At 48.6% G+C, this 25,231-nt stretch overlaps 1 protein-coding gene across 1 annotated transcript; it reads right to left on the reverse strand.

Annotated features, from left to right (window-relative positions):
* Position 1: 1 nt before the first annotated feature.
* Positions 2-19,243, reverse strand: LOC110499458 (fatty acid desaturase 6). The gene is made up of 6 exons (XM_036956321.1): positions 18,541-19,243; positions 12,706-12,872; positions 12,409-12,589; positions 8,664-8,851; positions 687-866; positions 2-275 (listed from the first exon to the last, which is right to left on the reverse strand). The coding sequence occupies exons 1-6, from the start codon at positions 18,881-18,883 to the stop codon at positions 126-128; spliced, it is 1,209 nt and encodes a 402-aa protein (XP_036812216.1). The 5' UTR covers positions 18,884-19,243; the 3' UTR covers positions 2-125.
* Positions 19,244-25,231: the final 5,988 nt, after the last annotated feature.

Genomic DNA, 25,231 nt, shown 5'->3' on the forward strand with positions numbered 1-25,231 from the left:
TGTTTCCCTCTCTCTGTCTCCCTCTCTCTGTTTCCCTCTCTCTGTCTCCCGCTCTCTGTCTCCCTCTCTCTGTTTCCCTCTCTCTGTTTCCCTTTCTCTGTCTCCCTCTCTCCTTCCCCCCTCCATCATTGCACCCCCACCAGCTCGGTGATGGGCGGGGCGAACACCATGAGCTCCTGGTACTTGTGAAAGAAGAGCTGCAGACGGGAGAGGTATGTGTCTTCCTGGTATGGAAGCGCCTTCTCCTTTAGATACTGGGACACGATGGGCTTTACCTGAGAGGAGAGGAGGGAGGAACGGAAATAGGTTCATATCGATCACATTTATTTTATCAAGACATTTTTGTTTTACATCAGCAGTTGTCATAAAGTTCCAAGTAGTTAAGAGGTGAAAGTGAATGTCATTTTCTTGAAAGAAGCTAATTTGATTCATGTATATTTGACAGATATACTGTTATGGCAATGTAAACAAGGTTGGGGTCAATTCCATTTCAATTTGATCAATTCCTCATTGCTTTTTAATTAGTAAATGTGAAATGGAATTGGCCCCAATCCTGACTTTCCCCACACATATTTGACAGACACACTGTCTGTATCCTATGGTATCCTATTCCCTAGGATTCCCACTACTATTGACCGGAGCCCTATGGGGAATAGGGTGCCATTTGGGACACAAACACATTGTACCTTGAGACACATGTTGTCCGAGAGAAAGGGGAACAGGTGGTGTTCCACGTGACAGTTGATGAGGGAGTGTCCGAAGGTCCAGTCCAGCAGGGGGTTCCGGGGAAGGTTCAGAACCCCGTGGGTCATCTGGTAAATCCTCTTGGGCCGGCGGGTCGGGGAGAACATAGACAGGCCGATGTGCTGTGCGGAACAGGAGAGGACGGTTTAAAGGAAAAACCTGCTCAGGGTTTGTGTGAAACCCTGCTGATTCAGTGAAGAGAAAGATACCCACAGAGAAACTGTTGGCATGTTGTTGCTGCCATGAACACATTCACAATATAGTAGAAAGTTGGGATGTAGAGTCCAGAGAAACATGTTTTTGCTGTTCTGGACACATTAACATTACAGTAGAAAGTTGGGATGTAGAGTCCAGAGAAACATGTTTTTGCTGTTCTGGACACATTAACATTACAGTAGAAAGTTGGGATGTAGAGTCCAGAGAAACATGTTTTTGCTGTTCTGGACACATTAACATTACAGTAGAAAGTTGGGATGTAGAGTCCAGAGAAACATGTTTTTGCTGTTCTGGACACATTAACATTACAGTAGAAAGTTGGGATGTAGAGTCCAGAGAAACATGTTTTTGCTGTTCTGGACACATTCACAATACAGTAGAAAGTTGGGATGTAGAGTCCAGAGAAACATGTTTTTGCTGTTCTGGACACATTAACAATACAGTAGAAAGTTGGGATGTAGAGTCCAGAGAAACATGTTTTTGCTGTTCTGGACACATTAACAATACAGTAGAAAGTTGGGATGTAGAGTCCAGAGAAACATGTTTTTGCTGTTCTGGACACATTCACATTACAGTAGAAAGTTGGGATGTAGAGTCCAGAGAAACATGTTTTTGCTGTTCTGGACACATTCACATTACAGTAGAAAGTTGGGATGTAGAGTCCAGAGAAACATGTTTTTGCTGTTCTGGACACATTAACTGTCACGTTCGTCCTCCTCTTCGTCTGAAGAGGAGAGGCGAGAAGGATCAGAGGACCAATATGCGGCGTGGTAAGTGTCCATGGTGAATCTTTAATAAAGAAAGACTGAACACTATGCAAAAGAGTAACGAAAACAATAAACCAAATACGACCGTGAAGCTACAAAATGAGACCTGTGCAGACACAAGCCACTAACATAGACAATCACCCACAAACAAACAGTGCAACCCAGGCTACCTAAGTATGATTCTCAATCAGAGACAACTAATGACACCTGCCTCTGATTGAGAACCATACTAGGCCGAAAACATAGAAATGCCCCAAAACATAGAAAAACAAACATAGACTGCCCACCCAACTCACGCCCTGACCATACTAAATAAATACAAAACAACGGAAATAAAGGTCAGAACGTGACAGTACCCCCCCCAAAGGTGCGGACTCCGGCCGCACAACCTTGACCTATAGGGGAGGGTCTGGGTGGGCGTCTGTCCGCGGTGGCGGCTCTGGCGCGGGACGCGGACCCCACCTCATCATTGTCTTAGTCCGCCTTATTGTCCGCCTCCGTGGCTCTCTCAGCATGACCACCCCTCTCAATGACCCCACTGGACAGAGGGGCAGCTCGGGACAGAGGGACAGCTGCTCGGGACAGAGGGACAGCTGCGCGGGACAGAGAGACAGCTGCTCGGGACAGAGAGACAGCTGCTCGGGACAGAGAGACAGCTGCTCGGGACAGAGAGACAGCTGCTCGGGACAGAGAGACAGCTGCTCTGGGCAGAGAGACAGCTGCTCTGGGCAGAGGGGCTCCGGCAGCGGCGCCGGACCGGCGGGAGGCTCCGGCAGAGGCGCCGGACAGGCGGGAGGCTCCGGCAGAGGCGCCGGACAGGCGGGAGGCTCCGGCAGAGGCGCCGGACAGGCGGGAGGCTCCGGCAGAGGTGCCGGACAGGCGGGAGGCTCCGGCAGAGGCGCCGGACAGGCGGGAGGCTCCGGCAGAGGCGCCGGACAGGCGGGAGGCTCCGGCAGAGGCGCCGGACAGGCGGGAGGCTCCGGCAGAGGCGCCGGACAGGCGGGAGACTCCGGCAGAGGCGCCGGACAGGCGGGAGACTCCGGCAGAGGCGCCGGACAGGCGGGAGACTCCGGCAGAGGCGCCGGACAGGCGGGAGACTCCGGCAGCGGCGCCGGACAGGCGGGAGACTCCGGCAGCGGCGCCGGACAGACAGGACCACCTGCAGGGAGGAGACAGAGAGACAGCCTGGTGCGTGGGGCTGCCACAGGAACCACCAGGCTGGGAAGACCTTCAGGAGGCTTGGGGTTAAGAGGAGGCACCTGAAAGACCGGGCTGTGGGGGAGCACTGGAGCTCTGGTGCGCAACCTTGGCACCACTTCCCCAGGCTGGATAACCACTCTAGCCCGGACCGTCCAGAGTGCAGGCACAGGTTGAACCGGGCTGTGGGTAAGCACGGGAGATCTAGTGCTTACTACACGCACCTCTCCCTTCGGCTCCATTCCCACAGTCGCCCGGTACGAGCGGAGCGCGGGCAGAGGACGCACTGCACCCTCCCAGCGCCCCGGAGACACAGCACGCAGAGCCGGCGCAGGATACCCTGGGCCAAAACTGCGTACCGGCGACCAGACCCGCTGAGCAGGCACCATACGCCCTGGCTCGATGCCCGCACTCGCATGACACTCTCGGGGGGCTGTCCTATAGCGCACCGGGCTATGGACACGTACTGGCGACACCGTGCGCTTAACCGCATAACACGGTGCCTGCCCAGTATCGCGCTGCTTATAATAAGCACGAGGGGTGAGCGCAGGTCTGCTACCTGGCTTAGCTCCACCCCTCGTGTGCCCCCCCCCAAAAAAAATTTGGGGCTGTCTCTCGTACCTGTCGCACTGCCGTGCTGCCTCCTCATATCGCCGCCGCTCAGCTTTCGCTGCCTCCAGCTCTGCTTTGGGGCGGCGATATTCCCCAGCCTGTGCCCAGGGTCCCTCTCCGTTCAGTATCTCCTCCCATGTCCAGGAGTCCTGTGATACCGGCCGCTGTTGTTGTTGCTGCTGCTGCTGCTGTCGTCGCTGTTTTCTACCACGCCGCTTGGTCCTTGGTTGGTGGGTGATTCTGTCACGTTCGTCCTCCTCTTCGTCTGAAGAGGAGAGGCGAGAAGGATCAGAGGACCAATATGCGGCGTGGTAAGTGTCCATGGTGAATCTTTAATAAAGAAAGACTGAACACTATGCAAAAGAGTAACGAAAACAATAAACCAAATACGACCGTGAAGCTACAAAATGAGACCTGTGCAGACACAAGCCACTAACATAGACAATCACCCACAAACAAACAGTGCAACCCAGGCTACCTAAGTATGATTCTCAATCAGAGACAACTAATGACACCTGCCTCTGATTGAGAACCATACTAGGCCGAAAACATAGAAATGCCCCAAAACATAGAAAAACAAACATAGACTGCCCACCCAACTCACGCCCTGACCATACTAAATAAATACAAAACAACGGAAATAAAGGTCAGAACGTGACATTAACATTACAGTAGAAAGTTGGGATGTAGAGTCCAGAGAAACATGTTTTTGCTGTTCTGGACACATTAACAATACAGTAGAAAGTTGGGATGTAGAGTCCAGAGAAACATGTTTTTGCTGTTCTGGACACATTAACATTACAGTAGAAAGTTGGGTTGTAGAGTCCAGCGTGATCGGGCTGCTGGAGGTCTACCTATAAACATTACTATTCATCTCTATGGGCCCATCCATTCAGTTACATACTTCTGCAATGGTGTCAACAGTACAGGGACAGTCACAGTGGGAGTACCAGGGAGGATGGTGTCAACAGTACAGGGACAGTCACAGTGAGAGTACCAGGGAAGATGGGGACAACAGTACAGGGCCCGAGAGGGACAGTCACAGTGGGAGTACCAGGGAGGATGGTGTCAACAGTACAGGGACAGTCACAGTGGGAGTACCAGGGAAGATGGGGACAACAGTAGAGGGCCCGAGAGGGACAGTCACAGTGGGAGTACCAGGGAGGATGGTGTCAACAGTACAGGGACAGTCACAGTGGGAGTACCAGGGAAGATGGGGACAACAGTACAGGGCCCGAGAGGGACAGTCACAGTGGGAGTACCAGGGAGGATGGTGTCAACAGTACAGGGACAGTCACAGTGGGAGTACCAGGGAAGATGGGGACAACAGTAGAGGGCCCGAGAGGGACAGTCACAGTGGGAGTACCAGGGAGGATGGTGTCAACAGTACAGGGACAGTCACAGTGGGAGTACCAGGGAAGATGGGGACAACAGTAGAGGGCCCGAGAGGGACAGTCACAGTGGGAGTACCAGGGAGGATGGTGTCAACAGTACAGGGACAGTCACAGTGGGAGTACCAGGGAAGATGGGGACAACAGTAGAGGGCCCGAGAGGGACAGTCACAGTGGGAGTACCAGGGAGGATGGTGTCAACAGTACAGGGACAGTCACAGTGGGAGTACCAGGGAAGATGGGGACAACAGTAGAGGGCCCGAGAGGGACAGTCACAGTGGGAGTACCAGGGAGGATGGTGTCAACAGTACAGGGACAGTCACAGTGGGAGTACCAGGGAAGATGGGGACAACAGTAGAGGGCCCGAGAGGGACAGTCACAGTGGGAGTACCAGGGAGGATGGTGTCAACAGTACAGGGACAGTCACAGTGGGAGTACCAGGGAGGATGGGGACAACAGTACAGGGACAGTCACAGTGGGAGTACCAGGGAGGATGGTGTCAACAGTACAGGGACAGTCACAGTGGGAGTACCAGGGAGGATGGTGTCAACAGTACAGGGACAGTCACAGTGGGAGTACCAGGGAGGATGGTGTCAACAGTACAGGGACAGTCACAGTGGGAGTACCAGGGAGGATGGTGTCAACAGTACAGGGACAGTCACAGTGGGAGTACCAGGGAGGATGGTGTCAACAGTACAGGGACAGTCACAGTGGGAGTACCAGGGAAGATGGGGACAACAGTAGAGGGCCCGAGAGGGACAGTCACAGTGGGAGTACCAGGGAGGATGGTGTCAACAGTACAGGGACAGTCACAGTGGGAGTACCAGGGAGGATGGTGTCAACAGTACAGGGACAGTCACAGTGGGAGTACCAGGGAGGATGGTGTCAACAGTACAGGGACAGTCACAGTGGGAGTACCAGGGAGGATGGTGTCAACAGTACAGGGACAGTCACAGTGGGAGTACCAGGGAGGATGGTGTCAACAGTACAGGGACAGTCACAGTGGGAGTACCAGGGAAGATGGGGACAACAGTAGAGGGCCCGAGAGGGACAGTCACAGTGGGAGTACCAGGGAGGATGGTGTCAACAGTACAGGGACAGTCACAGTGGGAGTACCAGGGAGGATGGTGTCAACAGTACAGGGCCCGAGAGGGACAGTCACAGTGGGAGTACCAGGGAGGATGGTGTCAACAGTACAGGGACAGTCACAGTGGGAGTACCAGGGAAGATGGGGACAACAGTAGAGGGCCCGAGAGGGACAGTCACAGTGGGAGTACCAGGGAGGATGGTGTCAACAGTACAGGGACAGTCACAGTGGGAGTACCAGGGAAGATGGGGACAACAGTACAGGGCCCGAGAGGGACAGTCACAGTGGGAGTACCAGGGAGGATGGTGTCAACAGTACAGGGACAGTCACAGTGGGAGTACCAGGGAAGATGGGGACAACAGTAGAGGGCCCGAGAGGGACAGTCACAGTGGGAGTACCAGGGAGGATGGTGTCAACAGTACAGGGACAGTCACAGTGGGAGTACCAGGGAAGATGGGGACAACAGTAGAGGGCCCGAGAGGGACAGTCACAGTGGGAGTACCAGGGAGGATGGTGTCAACAGTACAGGGACAGTCACAGTGGGAGTACCAGGGAAGATGGGGACAACAGTAGAGGGCCCGAGAGGGACAGTCACAGTGGGAGTACCAGGGAGGATGGTGTCAACAGTACAGGGACAGTCACAGTGGGAGTACCAGGGAAGATGGGGACAACAGTAGAGGGCCCGAGAGGGACAGTCACAGTGGGAGTACCAGGGAGGATGGTGTCAACAGTACAGGGCCCGAGAGGGACAGTCACAGTGGGAGTACCAGGGAGGATGGTGTCAACAGTACAGGGACAGTCACAGTGGGAGTACCAGGGAAGATGGGGACAACAGTAGAGGGCCCGAGAGGGACAGTCACAGTGGGAGTACCAGGGAGGATGGTGTCAACAGTACAGGGACAGTCACAGTGGGAGTACCAGGGAAGATGGGGACAACAGTAGAGGGACAGTCACAGTGGGAGTACCAGGGAGGATGGTGTCAACAGTACAGGGACAGTCACAGTGAGAGTACCAGGGAAGATGGGGACAACAGTACAGGGCCCGAGAGGGACAGTCACAGTGGGAGTACCAGGGAGGATGGTGTCAACAGTACGGGGACAGTCACAGTGGGAGTACCAGGGAAGATGGGGACAACAGTAGAGGGCCCGAGAGGGACAGTCACAGTGGGAGTACCAGGGAGGATGGTGTCAACAGTACAGGGACAGTCACAGTGGGAGTACCAGGGAAGATGGGGACAACAGTAGAGGGCCCGAGAGGGACAGTCACAGTGGGAGTACCAGGGAGGATGGTGTCAACAGTACAGGGACAGTCACAGTGGGAGTACCAGGGAAGATGGGGACAACAGTAGAGGGCCCGAGAGGGACAGTCACAGTGGGAGTACCAGGGAGGATGGTGTCAACAGTACAGGGACAGTCACAGTGGGAGTACCAGGGAAGATGGGGACAACAGTAGAGGGCCCGAGAGGGACAGTCACAGTGGGAGTACCAGGGAAGATGGGGACAACAGTAGAGGGCCCGAGAGGGACAGTCACAGTGGGAGTACCAGGGAAGATGGGGACAACAGTAGAGGGCCCGAGAGGGACAGTCACAGTGGGAGTACCAGGGAAGATGGGGACAACAGTAGAGGGCCCGAGAGGGACAGTCACAGTGGGAGTACCAGGGAAGATGGGGGCAACAGTAGAGGGCCCGAGAGGGACAGTCACAGTGGGAGTACCAGGGAAGATGGGGACAACAGTAGAGGGCCCGAGAGGGACAGTCACAGTGGGAGTACCAGGGAGGATGGTGACAACAGTACAGGGACAGTCACAGTGGGAGTACCAGGGAGGATGGTGACTACAATAGAAACACAAACAGAGCAACAACATACTATTAGGGGAAGAGGTTTTTCCTTAACGTTTAGTACTCAACCCTGAAGAACATAAGCACTGCATCCCAAATTGCATGGTATTCCCATTTTAGTGCACTACTTTTGACACAAGCGCCCCCCCCCCCCCCCCCCCCCCCCACCCCACCCCATGGGTTTAAACTACATCAATAATCACTGATTCATTCAATCCCACTTCAAAAAAACCTTTTGTACTCATTAACACAATAGACTGGAAACGAAAGGCTACGTCTGGGAAAGCTGTGCATGAATGGGTTTTTTATGTAGCCTTTGAACTGCCTGAAATGTTCACATTCCTGGTAGAAGCTGTGAGGACACAATGCTGCATTGTGAAGTGTGGAGGGGGGGGGGGGGGGGGGGGCTGCTTTTTCTACTAAAGACTGAGTTAACAGTTTGACCCAAATACTAATCAACCCAAATAATGACCAGATCAGCAACTACCCATTTATTCCTGACTTTGTTGTTATCAAATCAAACGTTATTTGTCACGTGCCGAATACAACAAGTGTAGACCTTACTGTGAAATGTTACCTTACAAGGCCTTAACCAACAGTGTAGTTCAAGAAAGAGTTAAGAAGATCTAGTCAAGTGTGAGTGTGAGTGTGTGTGTGTGTGTGAGTGTCAGTGTGAGTGTGTGTGTGTGTGTGTGTGTGTGTGTGTGTGTGTGTGTGTGAGTGTGAGTGTGAGTGTGAGTGTGTGTGTGAGTGTGAGTATGAGTGTGTGTGTCCGTCCGGGTGTGTTCATGCGTGTTGTTCACCATCTCACCTGGAAGATGTTAACGTGTATGTAAGGTATAGAGAACATGGCCCTGCAGAGCAGCATGCAGAGGAGGCTGCTGTACGGACACTGGAACCCAGACACATGCATCAGTAGCCAGTGTTGAGAGTAGAACCCCAGGAACACCATCAGGACTGTCCTCAGGGCCTGGCTCACCGAGTGGTCCTTCAGCTGACCTGCAGGACACACACAGACGGGTGGGTGGGGGGGGTGGGGGTGGGGGGTGGCTCGTTTGAGTGGTAGGGCGAAAGCAACCGCCTGTAGACAAGTAGAGGAGTGAAGTCGGGGGGAGGCGCATCTACGACAGTAATGTGGTTTTCCAACTGCAAGGCTCAGTGAAGTTGTTCTTTATAATGACCAGATAAACATGTCTCCAAACCCAATATCACACTGACTATACAGTGCCTTGCGAAAGTATTCGGCCCCCTTGAACTTTGCGACCTTTTGCCACATTTCAGGCTTCAAACATAAATATATAAAACTGTATTTTTTTGTGAAGAATCAACAACAAGTGGGACACAATCATGAAGTGGAACGACATTTATTGGATATTTCAAACTTTTTTAACAAATCAAAAACTGAAAAATTGGACGTGCAAAATTATTCAGCCCCTTTACTTTCAGTGCAGCAAACTCTCTCCAGAAGTTCAGTGAGGATCTCTGAATGATCCAATGTTGACCTAAATGACTAATGATGATAAATACAATCCACCTGTGTGTAATCAAGTCGCCGTATAAATGCACCTGCACTGTGATAGTCTCAGAGGTCCATCAAAAGCGCAGAGAGCATCATGAAGAACAAGGAACACACCAGGCAGGTCCGAGATACTGTTGTGAAGAAGTTTAAAGCTGGATTTGGATACAAAAAGATTTCCCAAGCTTTAAACATCCCAAGGAGCACTGTGCAAGCGATAATATTGAAATGGAAGGAGTATCAGACCACTGCAAATCTACCAAGACCTGGCCGTCCCTCTAAACTTTCAGCTCATACAAGGAGAAGACTGATCAGAGATGCAGCCAAGAGGCCCGTGATCACTCTGGATGAACTGCAGAGATCTACAGCGGAGGTGGGAGACTCTGTCCATAGGACAACAATCAGTCGTATATTGCACAAATCTGGCCTTTATGGAAGAGTGGCAAGAAGAAAGCCATTTCTTAAAGATATCCATAAAAAGTGTCATTTAAAGTTTGCCACAAGCCACCTGGGAGACACACCAAACATGTGGAAGAAGGTGCTCTGGTCAGATGAAACCAAAATTGAACTTTTTGGCAACAATGCAAAACGTTATGTTTGGCGTAAAAGCAACACAGCTGAACACACCATCCCCACTGTCAAACATGGTGGTGGCAGCATCATGGTTTGGGCCTGCTTTTCTTCAGCAGGGACAGGGAAGATGGTTAAAATTGAGGGGAAGATGGATGGAGCCAAATACAGGACCATTCTGGAAGAAAACCTGATGGAGTCTGCAAAAGACCTGAGACTGGGACGGAGATTTGTCTTCCAACAAGACAATGATCCAAAACATAAAGCAAAATCTACAATGGAATGGTTCAAAAATAAACATATCCAGGTGTTAGAATGGCCAAGTCAAAGTCCAGACCTGAATCCAATCGATAATCTGTGGAAAGAACTGAAAACTGCTGTTCACAAATGCTCTCCATCCAACCTCACTGAGCTCGAGCTGTTTTGCAAGGAGGAATGGGAAAAAATGTCAGTCTCTCGATGTGCAAAACTGATAGAGACATACCCCAAGCAACTTACAGCTGTAATCGCAGCAAAAGGTGGCGCTACAAAGTTTTAACTTAAGGGGGCTGAATAATTTTGCACGCCCAATTTTTCAGTTTTTGATTTGTTAAAAAAGTTTGAAATATCCAATAAATGTCGTTCCACATCATGATTGTGTCCCACTTGTTGTTGATTCTTCACAAAAAAATACAGTTTTATATCTTTATGTTTGAAGCCTGAAATGTGGCAAAAGGTTGCAAAGTTCAAGGGGGCCGAATAATTTCGCAAGGCACTGTATGTGTGTAAAGAAAAACCCTTGAATGAGTAGGTGTGTCCAATCTTTTGACTGGTACTGTATGTGTGTACGTTGTACAATCAATTGGTGAGAGAGAGAGAGAGAGAGAGAGAGAGAGAGAGAGAGCGAGAGAGAAAGAGAGAGAGAGAGAGAGATAGAGAGAGAGAGAGAGAGAGAGAGACTCAAATATCACATTCATTTATATATATCCACTGAACACATAAATTGCGGTAATTTGGTTCCTGTTTCAGTCCTGTCTTTGGTCACGTTCCTGTGGGTGAAATAAAAACAGCCTAATGATTGGTTGACGATAGATCCTCCCACAATGCAGGCGATGCTGCAGGATGAAGTTGGCGAAGAACAAAATGCAGGAAACTTGCAGTCGACTGCAGTCAGAACTTCACGACCTTTGAACACATGGTTTTTTGTAAAGTTCATGCAGTCGACATGTAGAGGCGCAAGTCTGACAATTTTTCACTTTGAAAGGCGTGCTGCATTATGGTAAATTGTCATAAGTGATCCAGTCGAAAGCCCACGGGGACATCACAGATAGATACAGTCACAGTCAGGGACACACATAATCAGTTACAACACACAGTCAGATACAGTCACACGACAGGGACAGGGAGAGACAGGGACAGGAAGAGACAGGGACAGGAAGAGACAAGAGACAAGGGACAGGGACAAAGACCAGAGACAGAGACCAGAGACCAGAGACAGAGACCAGAGACAGAGACCAGAGACCAGAGACCAGAGACAGAGACCAGAGACAGGGACAGGAAGAGACAGGGACAGGGAGAGACAAGAGACAAGGGACAGGGACAAAGACCAGAGACAGAGACCAGAGACAGGGACCAGAGACAGGGACCAGATACCAGAGACCAGAGACAGAGACCAGAGACAGTGACCAGAGACCAGAGACCAGAGACCAGAGACAGAGACCAGAGACAGGGACCAGATACCAGAGACCAGAGACAGAGACCAGAGACAGAGACCAGAGACCAGAGACCAGAGACCAAAGACAGAGACCAGAGACCAGAGACCAGAGACAGAGACCAGAGACCAGAGACAGACCAGAGACAGGGACCAGAGACCAGAGACCAGAGACAGAGACCAGAGACAGGGACCAGAGACAGAGACCAGAGACAGGGACCAGAGACCAGAGACCGGGACAAAGACATGGACCAGAGACCAGAGACCAGAGACAGGGACCAGAGACAGGGACCAGGGACCAGGGACCAGGGACCAGAGACCAGAGACCAGAGACAGAGACCAGAGACAGAGACCAGAGACCGAGACCAGAGACCGAGACCAAAGACCGAGACCAGAGACCAGAGACCAGAGACCAGAGACCAGAGACAGAGACCAGAGACCAGAGACCAGAGACCAGAGACAGAGACAGAGACCAGGGACCAGGGACCAGAAACAGGGACCAGAGACAGAGACCAGAGACACGGACAGTTCCACCATCACAGCCTGGAGTGAAAATATCAATGTAAATAAGAAGGGGCCTAAACAATAATGTTATTGTCAGCCTTTGAAACATGATTCTCTTAACACAGGTATCAACATGTCCCTGTTTCAAAATAACCTAATAGCAGAGCATTATGTATCTTACACAGCGCACGTGTAGACGCTACACCTGGAAACACACACACACACACACACACACACACACACACACACACACACACACACCTGTCTTTGCCTCACCTAGTGCCACCAGAGGTGTGATAATGGGTATAGCCAGGGGTGCGATGAACAGGTAGACACTCCGGGGTAGACAGGGTATCTTCCAGGTGCTGGAGTCACCCAGGCCGATCACGTTGGTGTGGGCATGATGCATCTTAATGTGGCCTGTTACACCTGCCCTTGCTGTGAACGACCCACACACCTGGACAGACAGATAGCTGAATTACTAGCTGAAAATACAGCAATTATACCATGTATCTGGTGACATTAGATCACAGATTCCCCCCCCCCCCCCCCCCCCCCCCCACCCCCTCTTACCTCTATGAAGAACACAGCCCAGAACTCGGCCCAGGCGGGGGACTCGCTCAGCGATCCGTGGCTGGCCAGGTGGGTTCCCTTAATGGAAATGACAGCATGGGACACCCCCATCAGCACCATGCCCAGGACAAACACCAGGATCTGGGATGAGCCCAGCAGCAGAAAGGCTGGAGGAGAAACGAAGAAGGGGAGATGAGTAGAGGAGATGAGGAGAGAGGGATATAGGGATGGAGAGATGTAGTTGAGGAGAGAGGGATATCGGTAAGGAGAGGTATAGTTGAGGAGAGAGGGGTATGGGGGAAGGAGAGATGTAGTTGAGATGAGGAGAGAGGGATATGGGAAAGGAGAGATGTAGTTGAGGAGTTAAGGAGAGAGGGATATGGGGAAGGAGAGATGTAGTTGAGGAGTTAAGGAGAGAGGGATATGGGGAAGGAGAGATGTAGTTGAGGAGTTAAGGAGAGAGGGATATGGGGAAGGAGAGGTGTAGTTGAGGAGATAAGGAGAGAGGGATATCGGTAAGGAGAGGTGTAGTTGAGGAGAGAGGGGTATGGGGAAGGAGAGGTGTAGTTGAAGAGAGAGGGGTATGGGGAAGGAGAGGTGTATTTGAGGAGAGAGGGGTATGGGGAAGGAGAGATGTAGTTGAGGAGTTAAGGAGAGAGGGATATGGGAAAGGAGAGGTGTAGTTGAAGAGTTAAGGAGAGTGTAACAGGTGTCGTCAGATGAGGAATAATCGGACCAAAGCGCAGCGTGGTATGTGTTCATGCTTTTAATTTAAACTGAACACTATAACAAAATAACAAAGAGAGTAAACGAAACTGAAACAGTCCTGTCAGGTGCAGAAAACACTAAACAGAAAATAACTACCCACAAAACATAGGTGGGAAAAAGCTACCTAAGTATGGTTCCCAATCTGAGACAACGATAGTCAGCTGTCCCTGATTGAGAACCATACCCGGCCAAAACAAAGAAATACAAAACATAGAAAAAAGAACATAGAATGCCCACCCAAATCACACCCTGACCAAACCAAAATAGAGACATAACAATCTCTCTAAGGTCCAGGCGTGACAGAGAGAGGGATGTGGGGAAGAAGTTGGGAGGAAATTGAGTCTAACAAAGGGTGGAAAGTTTACACGTTGTTCTAGACGCAAATATTCCACATTATGGAATGTAGAACAGGCAAACATCTAGCCGTTAGCGTTAGCCTGGTCCCAGATCTGTTTTTCATGTCTTGCCAACTGCTATGGTCATTGTCATGACAAACAGCTCTGTGACCAGGCTACATGAATAAGCATAAAAAAAGATCTTCATTGGACCATTTTGCAACACAGTTCTACTCCATTCTACTCCTGCCATTTGAAACTTAGAGAACAGCTTCCCTGAACATTCTATTCTGCTATCAAGCACGTGGTATCCGTTTCTGGTCCTGACCCTTCTCCTCTGGAGGACCTTGTTTGGCCAGATGACTCAAATCTGGGATTACTTTACAGCCATAATCCTTCATGTTTTAGTACAGTGGATTTCTCACTTCCCTCCTCCCTGTGTATTTACAACACATCTGCATGTTACACAGGATGTGGTAAACCTATACAAATATGTTTTACCTTTTATGACTATAAGGCGTCAGCCTGGTTTAACCAGACTAAATGTTACTCTCACTATTGAGCCAATTGTCAACCTGGTTTACCAGGCTAAAACCCAGTGAGCAAAATAGTTTGAAAAGATGTCATTTCAACCAGTTTTGCGGTTGTTAGACATGTGTATCACGACTCAGGATATGACCCAGACAAAGACACAGGAGGCGGATTGTTCGGTTCTCGGGATATTTATTATAATACTGGACAGGCAAAGGGCAGGTCAAGGACAGGCAGAGGTTCTTAATCCAAGGCAGAGTCAATCAGGGACAGAACAGCAGGCAGGCTCAAGACAGGCAGAAAGGTCAGAACCGGGAAGACTAGAAAACAAGAACTTGAGAACAGGAGAAACATGCTGGTAAGACCTGACCAAACAGGACAAACTGGCAAAAGGAGACACAGGGCTGTGAGGTTTAATCCTAGACACATGAAAAGTGGAAAGTATACGGAGGGTGTGGGGCAATAGATGGTGAACAGCAGTGGGACTAAGGATTTTAGAGATTCGGGAAAGGGCTGATAAAGCAGGGGGAAAGTTTGGGGAAATCCATCCGGAGTGGAAAGCCATACCCTCTGCCCGAGATGATACCTGGAGGTGGTCTTGATAAGAGCGGACCGGGCTCTCTTCCAGGTACAGCGACAGCGGCGGACAAACATCTGGGCACAGGGTATGCTGACTTCTTCCTCTTGCTCAGGAAAGAGCAGGGGCTGATATCCCAAGGAACTCTCTAAAGGCGAGAGACCAGTGGCCGAGCAGGGAAGGGTGTTGTGGACGTTTTCCACCCACACAAGTTGCTTGCTCCAGATCAGAGACCATGCCGACCGGAAGTCCATGGATCTGGAAGACGTGCTGCATCATGAGCTGGGCCGTCTCCTTGCCTGAGGGTAACTTGGGAAGGGGAATGAAATGGGTGGCTTTGGAAAACCTATCCACCACTGAAAGAATAGTGGTGTTGCCATCTGACGGAAGAAGACCAGTGACGAAGCCCAGGGATATATGGGACCAGGGGTGGTGAGGAACAGGGAGTGGTTGAATGAGGCCAGCCGGAGCTTGCCGTGGAGTCTTATTCTGTGCACACACAGTGCAGGCAGCGACAAATGTAGAGACGTCAGGAACCATGGTGAGCCACCAAAGACTTTGTCGGATGAAAGCCAGGGTCCGACGGGAACCAGGATGGCAGGTCAGTCTAGAGGAATGCACCCATTTCAGGACCAGGAGAAAGGGAAGAGTCTAGGACAAACATCTGGTTACAGACCAGGCTCTCTGTACCCCAGATGACTGCAGCCGATAGACAGGAGGTACGGAGGATGGTCTCGGGGTCAGGCGGTGTGGCAACGGGCTATACAGGCGTGAGAGCGCATCAGGCTTCACATTCTTGGACCGAGGGCGGTAGGAGATAGTCAAATGTAATTTAACAACAAGGCCCATCGAGCCTGCCTTGAGTTGAGGCGCTTAGCGGTGCAGAGATATTCCAGGTTCTTATGGTCAGTCCACACTAAGATTGGATGTTCCGGCCCCTCTAACCAATGCCTCCACTCCTCCATCGCCATTCTGACCACGAGTAGTTCTCGATTTCCCACGTCATAGTTCCTCTCACCGGCATTAAGACGATGGGAAGGGAAAGCGCAGGGATGCAGCTTTTGGTCCTGGGCAGAAAGCTGGGACTCGACCTCCACCACAAACTGACGGGACAGGTCCGGATGAATTAGAATAGGAGCTGTGGTGAATCGATGCTTGAGGTCCGAGAACACCTGGACAGCTGCTGGAGACCACGTGAACGGAACCTTGGGAGAGGTGAGTGCTCAGAGAGGGGAAGCTAGGCTGCTGTAACCCGTGGTAACGGTGGTAAAAATGGGCAAACCCCAGGAAACGTTGCAGCTGCACTCTGGATGTGGGTTGAGGCCAATATACCACCGCTTTCACCTTCATCAGAATCCATCTGAATATTTCCTGCAGCGATGACGTATCCTAGGAAGGAAATGGTGGAGCGATGGAAGTCACATTTATCTGCTTTAACAAAAAACTGGTTCTCCAGGAGACGCTGAAGGACCTGTCGGACATGAAGGACGTGCTCTTGAGCTGAACGGGAAAAAATAAGGATGTCGTCAAGGTAGACAAACACAAACCGGTTCAACAGGTCACAGAGCACATCATTGACCAGGGACTGGAACACTGTGGCAGCGTTGGTCAGTTCGAATGGCATAACAAGGTACTCATAGTGCCCGCTAGCAGTGTTAAAGGCTGTCTTCCATTCGTAATCTTCCCATATCCGAACCAGGTGGTAGGCGTTCTGAAGGTCCAACTTCGAGAAGATCGTCACCTCCTGGAGAGGCTTGAAAGCTGAGGAGATGAGTGGTAGAGGGTAAAGTTTTTTAACCGTGATGTCATTAAGGCCCGATAGTCGATACACAGGCCCAGGGTTTTGTCCTTCTTCTCCACAAAGAGAAGCGGGAGGCAAATTGGCACAGTTGAAGTAGCTTCCGGGCACCTTTCTACCACGTTGCTAACCTCCACCACAAACTCCTCAAACTGAGGTAAACGGTGGATTATTGCTCCCACACCGCCATAGCCCAGGCGAGTGCCCTCCCGGACACCAGCGTTATCAGGTACGCTATCTTTCAGCGAAACAAAGAGGGCTGCAGCTCAAAGATGAGGGAGCATTGAGAGAGAAACGCCCGGCAGGTTCCCGGATCTCCAGCATAGCGCTCCGGAGGAGGTAAGCGGGGTTCTCGGGTGTCAGGGGAGGCTGGGGAGAAGCGCCGCTGGTAGCGGGGTTGCTGAGAGTCTGGGGGTTTACCCTAGAGGCTTGTTGCCTAGTAGATAATCCGTGGAATTGCTCAAGCAATGCAGTGAAAGCGTGGTCATCGCATCCTGCCAAGATCTAGAGTCTTTCCATAAGGGTTTGAAGTAACTCCTCGTGTCTTCCAATCGCAGCTCCTTGGAAGGAGACAGCGTTGCGGAGCTGGTCCGAATCTGCTGGGTCAGTCATGGCCAATTCATATTATCACGACTCAGAATATGACCCAGACGCAGACACAGGAGGCGGATAGTTCGGTTCTCAGAATATTTATTATAACAAAGGGACATGCAAGGGGCTGGTGGAGGGCAGGCAGAGGTTTGTAATCCAAGACAGAGTCAATCAGGGACACAACGGCAGGCAGGTTCAGGTTCAGGACAGGCAGAAAGGTTAGAATTGGGAAGACTAGAAAACAAGAAATGGAGAACCGGAGAAAAGGGGAAACACGCTGGTAAGACCTGATAAAACAAGACAAACTGGCAACAGACAAACAGAAAACACAGATATAAATACACAGGGGATAATGGGGATAAATGGGAGACACATGGTAGGGGGGTGGAGACAAGCACAAGACAGGTGTTTCGGGTCAAGCTGTGACCTGGTGTCTTACCTGGTGAACTGAATGTGGTAAAACTATGTTTACCTTTAGTATATCATAATGCCATTCAGCAGACACTTTTATCCAAAGCGACTTACAGTCAGTCATGTGTGCATACGTGGACCTAGCAGCAATCGAACCCACAATCCTGGCATTGCAAGCGCCACGCTCTACCAACTGAGCCAGAGAGGACCACTATAATGTCTGTGAGACGGGTGTATGTATTGCGATGTGCAGGTAGATGTCTTACCTTGGGATAGGATAAAGGTGTATGAAGTGTGTGAGACAGGTGTATGAAGTGTGTGAGACAGGTGTATGAAGTGTGTGAGACAGGTGTATGAAGTGTGTAAGACAGGTGTATGAAGTGTGTGAGACAGGTGTATGAAGTGTGTGAGACAGGTGTATGAAGTGTGTGAGACAGGTGTATGAAGTGTGTGAGACAGGTGTATGAAGTGTGTGATACAGGTGTATGAAGTGTGTGAGACAGGTGTATGAAGTGTGTGAGACAGGTGTATGAAGTGTGTGAGACATGTGTATGAAGTGTGTGAGACAGGTGTATAAAGTGTGTAAGACAGGTGTATGAAGTGTGTGAGACAGGTGTATAAAGTGTGTAAGACAGGTGTATGAAGTGTGTGAGACAGGTGTATGAAGTGTGTGATACAGGTGTATGAAGTGTGTGATACAGGTGTATGAAGTGTGTGAGACAGGTGTATGAAGTGTGTGAGACAGGTGTATAAAGTGTGTGAGACAGGTATATGAAGTGTGTGAGACAGGTGTATGAAGTGTGTGAGACAGGTGTATGGATTACCTGGAGGTAACAAGAGAAAGGCCAGGACCAGGATAGTGATGTCGATGCCTCGCCTCTCCCACCAGCTACTCTCCTTCACTGTCTTCTGAACCAAACGGGTCAGCTCCATCATCAGGGACTCTTTGTCTGTTCCCTTTCCCCCTTCGTTCATCATCTCTACATTCTCCTTCCTCCTCTCCTTAACGCCGGTCTCTCCATTCTCTTTCCCTCTGTCCATATCCTGTTTGGAGTTAACAGTGTTTATTTGGAATAAGGCCTCTCTACCCTCCCAGGGTTTAGCATCCACCTCTCCTCCTCCTCCAGCCCTCTGTTCTTCCCTCCATTCCTCCGGTACATTCTGCATTTCAGCTCCCTTTGTGCCTCCCTCCTGACCAACAACAAAGTACGGTACAAGCGACAGTGCTCGGTGTATGCAGCGGCTGTATGGACGGACTCATAGGCAGCGGCCAGACTCTGAGGATAGTAGCCTGGACATTGTGTCCTGAACACAAAGGGTCCGGACTGAAGTAAACATGACAGGAAGTGTCTTCTGAGAAGTTCAGCTCCTTTACAACCACTCCGACGGTCCTCACCTTCCTTTTCTCCTTCTGATACAATCTGTGGTTTGTACTCCCCTCCTCCCCTTCTCTTCCCCTTCTCCTCCTCTCCTCCTCCACTTCTCTTCTCTTCCTCTCCTCTTCCCCACTTCGCCTCTTCTCCTCCTCTTCTTCTCGACTCTTCTCCTCTTCTCCAACACGCTGTGTACTTCTCTCTTTCCCTGTCCTCCTCCTCTTCTTCTCTGTTCTCTCTCTCCCCCCTTTCTCTCCTCTCCTCCTCCTCCTCTTCTCTGTGTTCTCCCTCTCTCCTTTCTCCTCTGTGTTCTCTCTCTCCTTTCTCTCCTCTCCTCCTCCTCTTCTCCTTTGTGTTCTTTCTCTCTCTCCTTTCTCTCCTCTCCTCCTCTGTGTTCTCTCTCCTTTCTGTCTTCTCCTCTCTCCTTGTCAGGTTGTTCCTGTAGTGCAGTCCTTGTTTAATACAGCAGCAGCTCTGGGGACGTCCTGTGGCTTCGATGGGTGTGAGCTAAGTGAGCCGGGGCAAGTCCCAGTGTCACACACCACACACAAAGCCATGAATACTGCACGGACACACACGACTCTACACCCTGCAGCTGCTCACCTCCAGAAATGATTCTGCTGCTTATTCCCCTCGCTCTTCACCGAAGCTCCTCGTGCATACTGCAGGTCCCTCCCCTGCAGTCCTCGTTTCCCCTCCCCCTCCTTTCTTTCCTCCCTCTCTCATCCCTGTTGTAACCTTGGCAGAGGGCCTGGGAAAAGGAGGAGGACGGGGCGTGGGGGGAAGGGGGGCTAAGTCAGGAGGAGAAGATTAGCAGCGACTGTTTAGTGCTCACTGTGTAGAGAGAGAGAGAGAGAGAGAGAGAGAGAGAGACAGAGATGAGTAGATGAGTGTTTTAATGGGCTGTTGGCCAGTGCTCTTTGCTGGCCAGGTACAGTGTTGGCTGCAGTGTTCTTAATGATTTAAGGGAATAGGAGCTCTGGTGGGATCCTGAGTGAACTGGACTACCACTATAACTGCTTTAGCAGAGTGCAGGGTTGTGTTAACTGAGTTCACTGGGCAAAATGTTTCGCAATAGAAAACTAAAATAATAGTTCTCACCATTTAAAAAAAATATTTTCTCTCTAATTGAATACGACCCAGGGGACATCAGAGCACTAGGCTAATCAGACCTTTCCCTCTACAGCAACTCTGTCTGGTTCTAATCAGAACAGGAGCTGTCAGTCATGTTATCACACTGTAACCGTGGTGACAGAAACAGTAGGAAGACCTACCCAATCATCTTTGTAATTACAGTTGTAATGACCAGGATATTAACAATCAGCGTCAAAAAAGTGACTTTGTTAATTGTAATAAACATTTTTAATAACTGTTGTGGGTGAAAGTACATCCAAACATGACTTATGTTGTATTCCAAAGATTGTATCCACACATCTTCGACTTGCAGTAGTGAGTGCATACATAATCATTGAAGTTACATACAAAACACATTCAAACCAAATTGTATTTGGCACAAGCGCCGAATACAACAGGTGTAGTTCACCTTACAGTGAAATGCTTACTTTAACCAACAATGCAGTTCAAGAAATAGAGTTAAGAAAATATTTACTAAATAAACTAAAGTTAAAAAAAATATATCAAAAAGTGACACCAGAAAATTACATAACAATATCTGTTATATACAGGGGGTACCGGTACCGAGTCAATATGCGGGGGTACAGGTTAGTCCAGGTAATTTATAAAGTGACTATACATAGATACTAAACAGCGAGTAGCAGATGTAACAACAAAGCGGGAGGAGGAACATCAGAGTAGAAGCTTCATTCAAGGTTCTACAGACTGTTGACATCTAGTGGAAGCCGTAGGAAGTGCAAACAGATCCATATTCCACTGGGATTTCAATAGGCGACGAGTTGAAAATCAACCAACCTCAGATATCCAACTTTCTGGTTGGATTTTTCTCAGGTTTCCACCTGCCATATGAGTTCTATTATACTCACAGACATCATTCAAACAGTTTTAGAAACTTCAGAGTGTTTTCTATCCAATAGTAATTTATTTAATTAACTAGGCAACTAACTTATTTAACTAGGCAAGTCAGTTAAGAACAAATGCATATTTTCAATGTCGTTCTGAACGACAGATTTGTACCTTGTCAGCTCGGGGGTTTGAACTTGCAACCTTCCGGTCACTAGTCCAACGCTCTAACCACTAGGCTACCCTAATGATATGCATATATTGCATCTGGGACAGAGTAGGAGGCAGTTCCTCTGGGCACGCTATTCATCCAAAGTGAAAATGCTGCCCCCTATCCCTAAAGAGTTAACAAGATGTTTATATTTTATTTGTTGTATTGGACTTGTTAATGTGTGAAAGTTACATATTTAAAAAAATCTATTTTTGAATTTCGCTTGCTGCCTTTTCAGCGGAATGTTGTCGAGGGGTTCCACTGCGCTAGAAAGGTTAACGTTTCTGTTCTATATGGTACCAGTGAGAGATGGTTCCAGTTTGGAGTAGGAGGGCCAGACTCTGGTCTATACAATGAAAACTGTTGACACAGCAGATCCTGTCTGCTATGTATTATAGGTATCTTTCATACAGATCTTAACCTTGTGACCCATTCTATATATCGGTGGTTCGTCATGTAGGTTGAAAGGGGTGCATCTTGGCTATAAAAGACCTTTGTAATTTTATCTTGGGGCTCTCAGCGAATCATTTGACCATGAATCGTCGACTAGCCATGACCAGCCGTTAATCGATTCACTTTATATGTGTGTGTTGTATTGACCTGCTCCCTTGTTAATAAGTGATTCAAGATTTAGTTTAAGTATGACCCTGACTGGTGTGGTAAGTTTTTCTCTCCTCATTTGATAGTAAAGAAATTAACCACCACATTTGGCGACGAGGATGGGATGTGAATCTTCACTTGGTGACCGCTCCTGACGACCTTGGTAAATCGTGCATGAGGGATCCCTCAAACTTGGATCTCAGGGAGATTACATTTCGGGAACAAAGCAGATGGACCCACCTTTGATCTGAGAGGCAGCGTGGATACCACATCTCAAACTTAGTTTAAAAAAAATAAAGAGGTGAGCGAAACACTCAAAGTTGAGTTTTTAGAAAAACCTCTGTTACGTAGGCTTTGAGTGTGTATTCCTGTGTGAGGGGGGCACCTTGGAGGCGTAAGCAGGGTCGAGTCAGTGGAGGATGATCTGAGAGTTAGTCGACTCAGACACCGATCATTGGTCAATTGCGGGCGACCTAGAGCCGTCCTGACACTGAATTCATCACGTGGGGATTGGTGCGGTCTGTAGGGGTGAGGGGCCAGGGTGGCTGTGGGTTCTGTGTGAAGCACGGTACCTGGTGAAACCCTATTGGAAGAAGGACCTCCTTCTGAAAAGTACCTGTGAGACCTTCTAAGTGATCCTCAGAAGTGGTGAATTCCAATAATTTTAAATGTGCTTGTCACGTCCTGACCTTAGAGCCATTTATTCTCTAATTTGGTTAGGTCGGGATGTGACTAGGGTGGGTACTCTAGTTTTTGTATTTCTATGTTGGCCTGGTATGGTTCCCAATCAAAGGCTATCATTGTCTCTGATTGGGGATCATATTTAGGCAGCCTTTTCCCACTGGGTTTTTTTGTGGGATCTTGTTTTTAGGTTAGTTGCCTGTGAGCCATAGCTTCACGTTAAGTTTGTGCGTTATTATTTTTTGTTGTTGTGCCGGTTCACTAAATAAATATGTTGAACCCATACCACGCTGCACTTTGGTCCGACAATCCTTACAACAACGTTCGTGACAGTGCTAGCCAGGTATGCCCTGGGTTTGGTAATTTAGCGCTAATAATCTAGAATCTGTGTGAACTGGTTTTGGCCATTTAATGTTAAAACATCCGGAATCTGTGTGAACTAGTTAAGACCATTTATGATATAGTATAAGATAGTAAGGTGCACCTGTAATAGTTTTAAACCTGTACTTGTTTTAAACCTCTACCCCATTTAAGAAGTATTGAAAGATGTAAATGTATGAGTTGCATTATCCTAGGAACTAATCATGAGATAGAATATGTGAAAATATTCCTGCAGGTTAAAATATTGTTGAAAAACAACTAATTGATTAGGTATGTTTGAGAATAGCATTGTGTGACTGTGATATGAGAGTTGTGTGAATATGCAAATTAGTCTTAATCTGAAGTTTGGATAGTAACATATTATGCTTAATCAGATTATTGAATTTTGGATAATAAGCTTTGATATAACGTTATCTTGGGGTTCCGTTCCTTCACTGCCCATCACAGGGTGGTATTGTGAGCGGGATGATATTTTAGAAAGCAGCAGAAGGTCTTTAGTTCCTGTGAGGCTTGATTTTGCCGTTGTTTCTGGGAGGTTAGAGAACCGTTGAGGATCCCATGATCGTTTTGTTCTGCTGTGGAGAGTCCTCGAAAACGCAAATGGAATGGTTGATGTGAGTACCAAAGAATTTCTAATGTTCTATATGGATTCTGTGATATATATATATTTATATATAATATATGAAAATATTATGAATTCTATGTATGTATAATCGATGACTAGAGATTTGATAAAGTAATACTGGGAATATAATTAGATACATTTAAAACCACTCATACGTAGACATACGTAGGTTTTGAGTTCGTCCTTTAATGGATCATTTGGTAAAGATGAGGTTTTAAGCATTATTAAACTGTCTACACAAGTCTGGGCGATTGTCTCAGAAACTGATTGGAGTGTGTCCACTTTTGGTAAACGTACACTAACGATGTAACTATAAAACGCTTATTGGATTTTCTTCGTCTGGGTACTACTACATTTGAAATAAACCTGCCCTTGAGGACAGAAAATGTGTTTTATTTTTTTCTTCCCAGTATGAGAGGAGTTGCTGGATTTATTGAAAACTTTTTTTCATAAAGTTAGAGAGAATTAAGATGGAATCTCAATGTACTTCATAACGTTGTACAAAGCCCAGGGTATCCATCAAACGAATTATCATTGTGTAATTAATGTGATGTAGTAAAGTAATTGAAATAAGTTGCATGAGAAAACATAATCTACTTTTATTAAAAAAGCGCAAGATGTTTTCCAGTCAATGAGTGTCGATTTAACTCTTTGCTAATCTATTCCTTTGGCATGTGAGAATCTCGCTGGAGAAACGCTTGGACCTTTAATTAAGGCTATTTTCTGGGAATTGTGTCGTTATTATGTGCCTGATAGAATGTTGGGCCTTCCTCTGACACCGCCTAGATTCTGGATGGCAGGAAGCTTGGCCCCAGTGATGTACTGGGCCATACACACAACCCTCTGTAGTGCCTTACGGTCAGATGCTGAGCAGTTGCCATACCAGGCGGTGATGCAACCGGTCAGGATGCTCTCGATGGTGCAGCTGTAGAACTTTCTGAGGATCTGGGGACCCATGCCAAATCCTTTCAGTCTCCTGAGGGGAAAAAGGTTAAGTCGTGCCGTCTTCACGACTGTCTTGCTGTTTTTGGACCATGATGGTTTGTTGGTTATGTGGACACCAAGGAAATTGAAACTCTCAACAAGCTCCACTTCAGTCCGTTTGGTCCTCCTTTTTCTATAGTCCACGATCAGCTCCTTTGTCTTGCTGACATTAGGCCGTCATTGTAAAATAAGGTTTTTTTCTTAACTGACTTGCCTAGTTAAATAAAGGTTAAAAAAAACAAACATTGAGGGAGAGGTTGTTCATGCACAGTCATGCAACAGAGTCCACCAGTTCAAAGGCAGCACTCTTGTGAAACACTATACCCCGAACTGGATTCCCGGAGCAACATGAGATAACACTTACCTTGGCACAGACAGGATGCATTCCAAATGGTACCCTGTTCCCTATATAGATCCCTATGGGCCCTGTGCAAAAGTAGTGCACTATACATAGGGGATAGAGTGCTATTTGGGAGGTAGCCACAGACAGACTGACTGACTGATAACCTCATGTTCCAGTATCTTCATTAACACGCAAACTGTCCTTAAAAACAGAAACGTGCCAACGTCCCAAATGGTACCCTATTCCCTACGTAGTGCACTACTTCATTTTTTTTTTTTTTCTTTACCAGATCCCTATGGGCCCTTGTCAAAAGTAGTGCACTATGTTGAGAATAGGGTGC

Source organism: Oncorhynchus mykiss, chromosome 20, assembly GCF_013265735.2.
Source record: "Oncorhynchus mykiss isolate Arlee chromosome 20, USDA_OmykA_1.1, whole genome shotgun sequence".
NCBI classification, from domain to species: domain Eukaryota; kingdom Metazoa; phylum Chordata; class Actinopteri; order Salmoniformes; family Salmonidae; genus Oncorhynchus; species Oncorhynchus mykiss.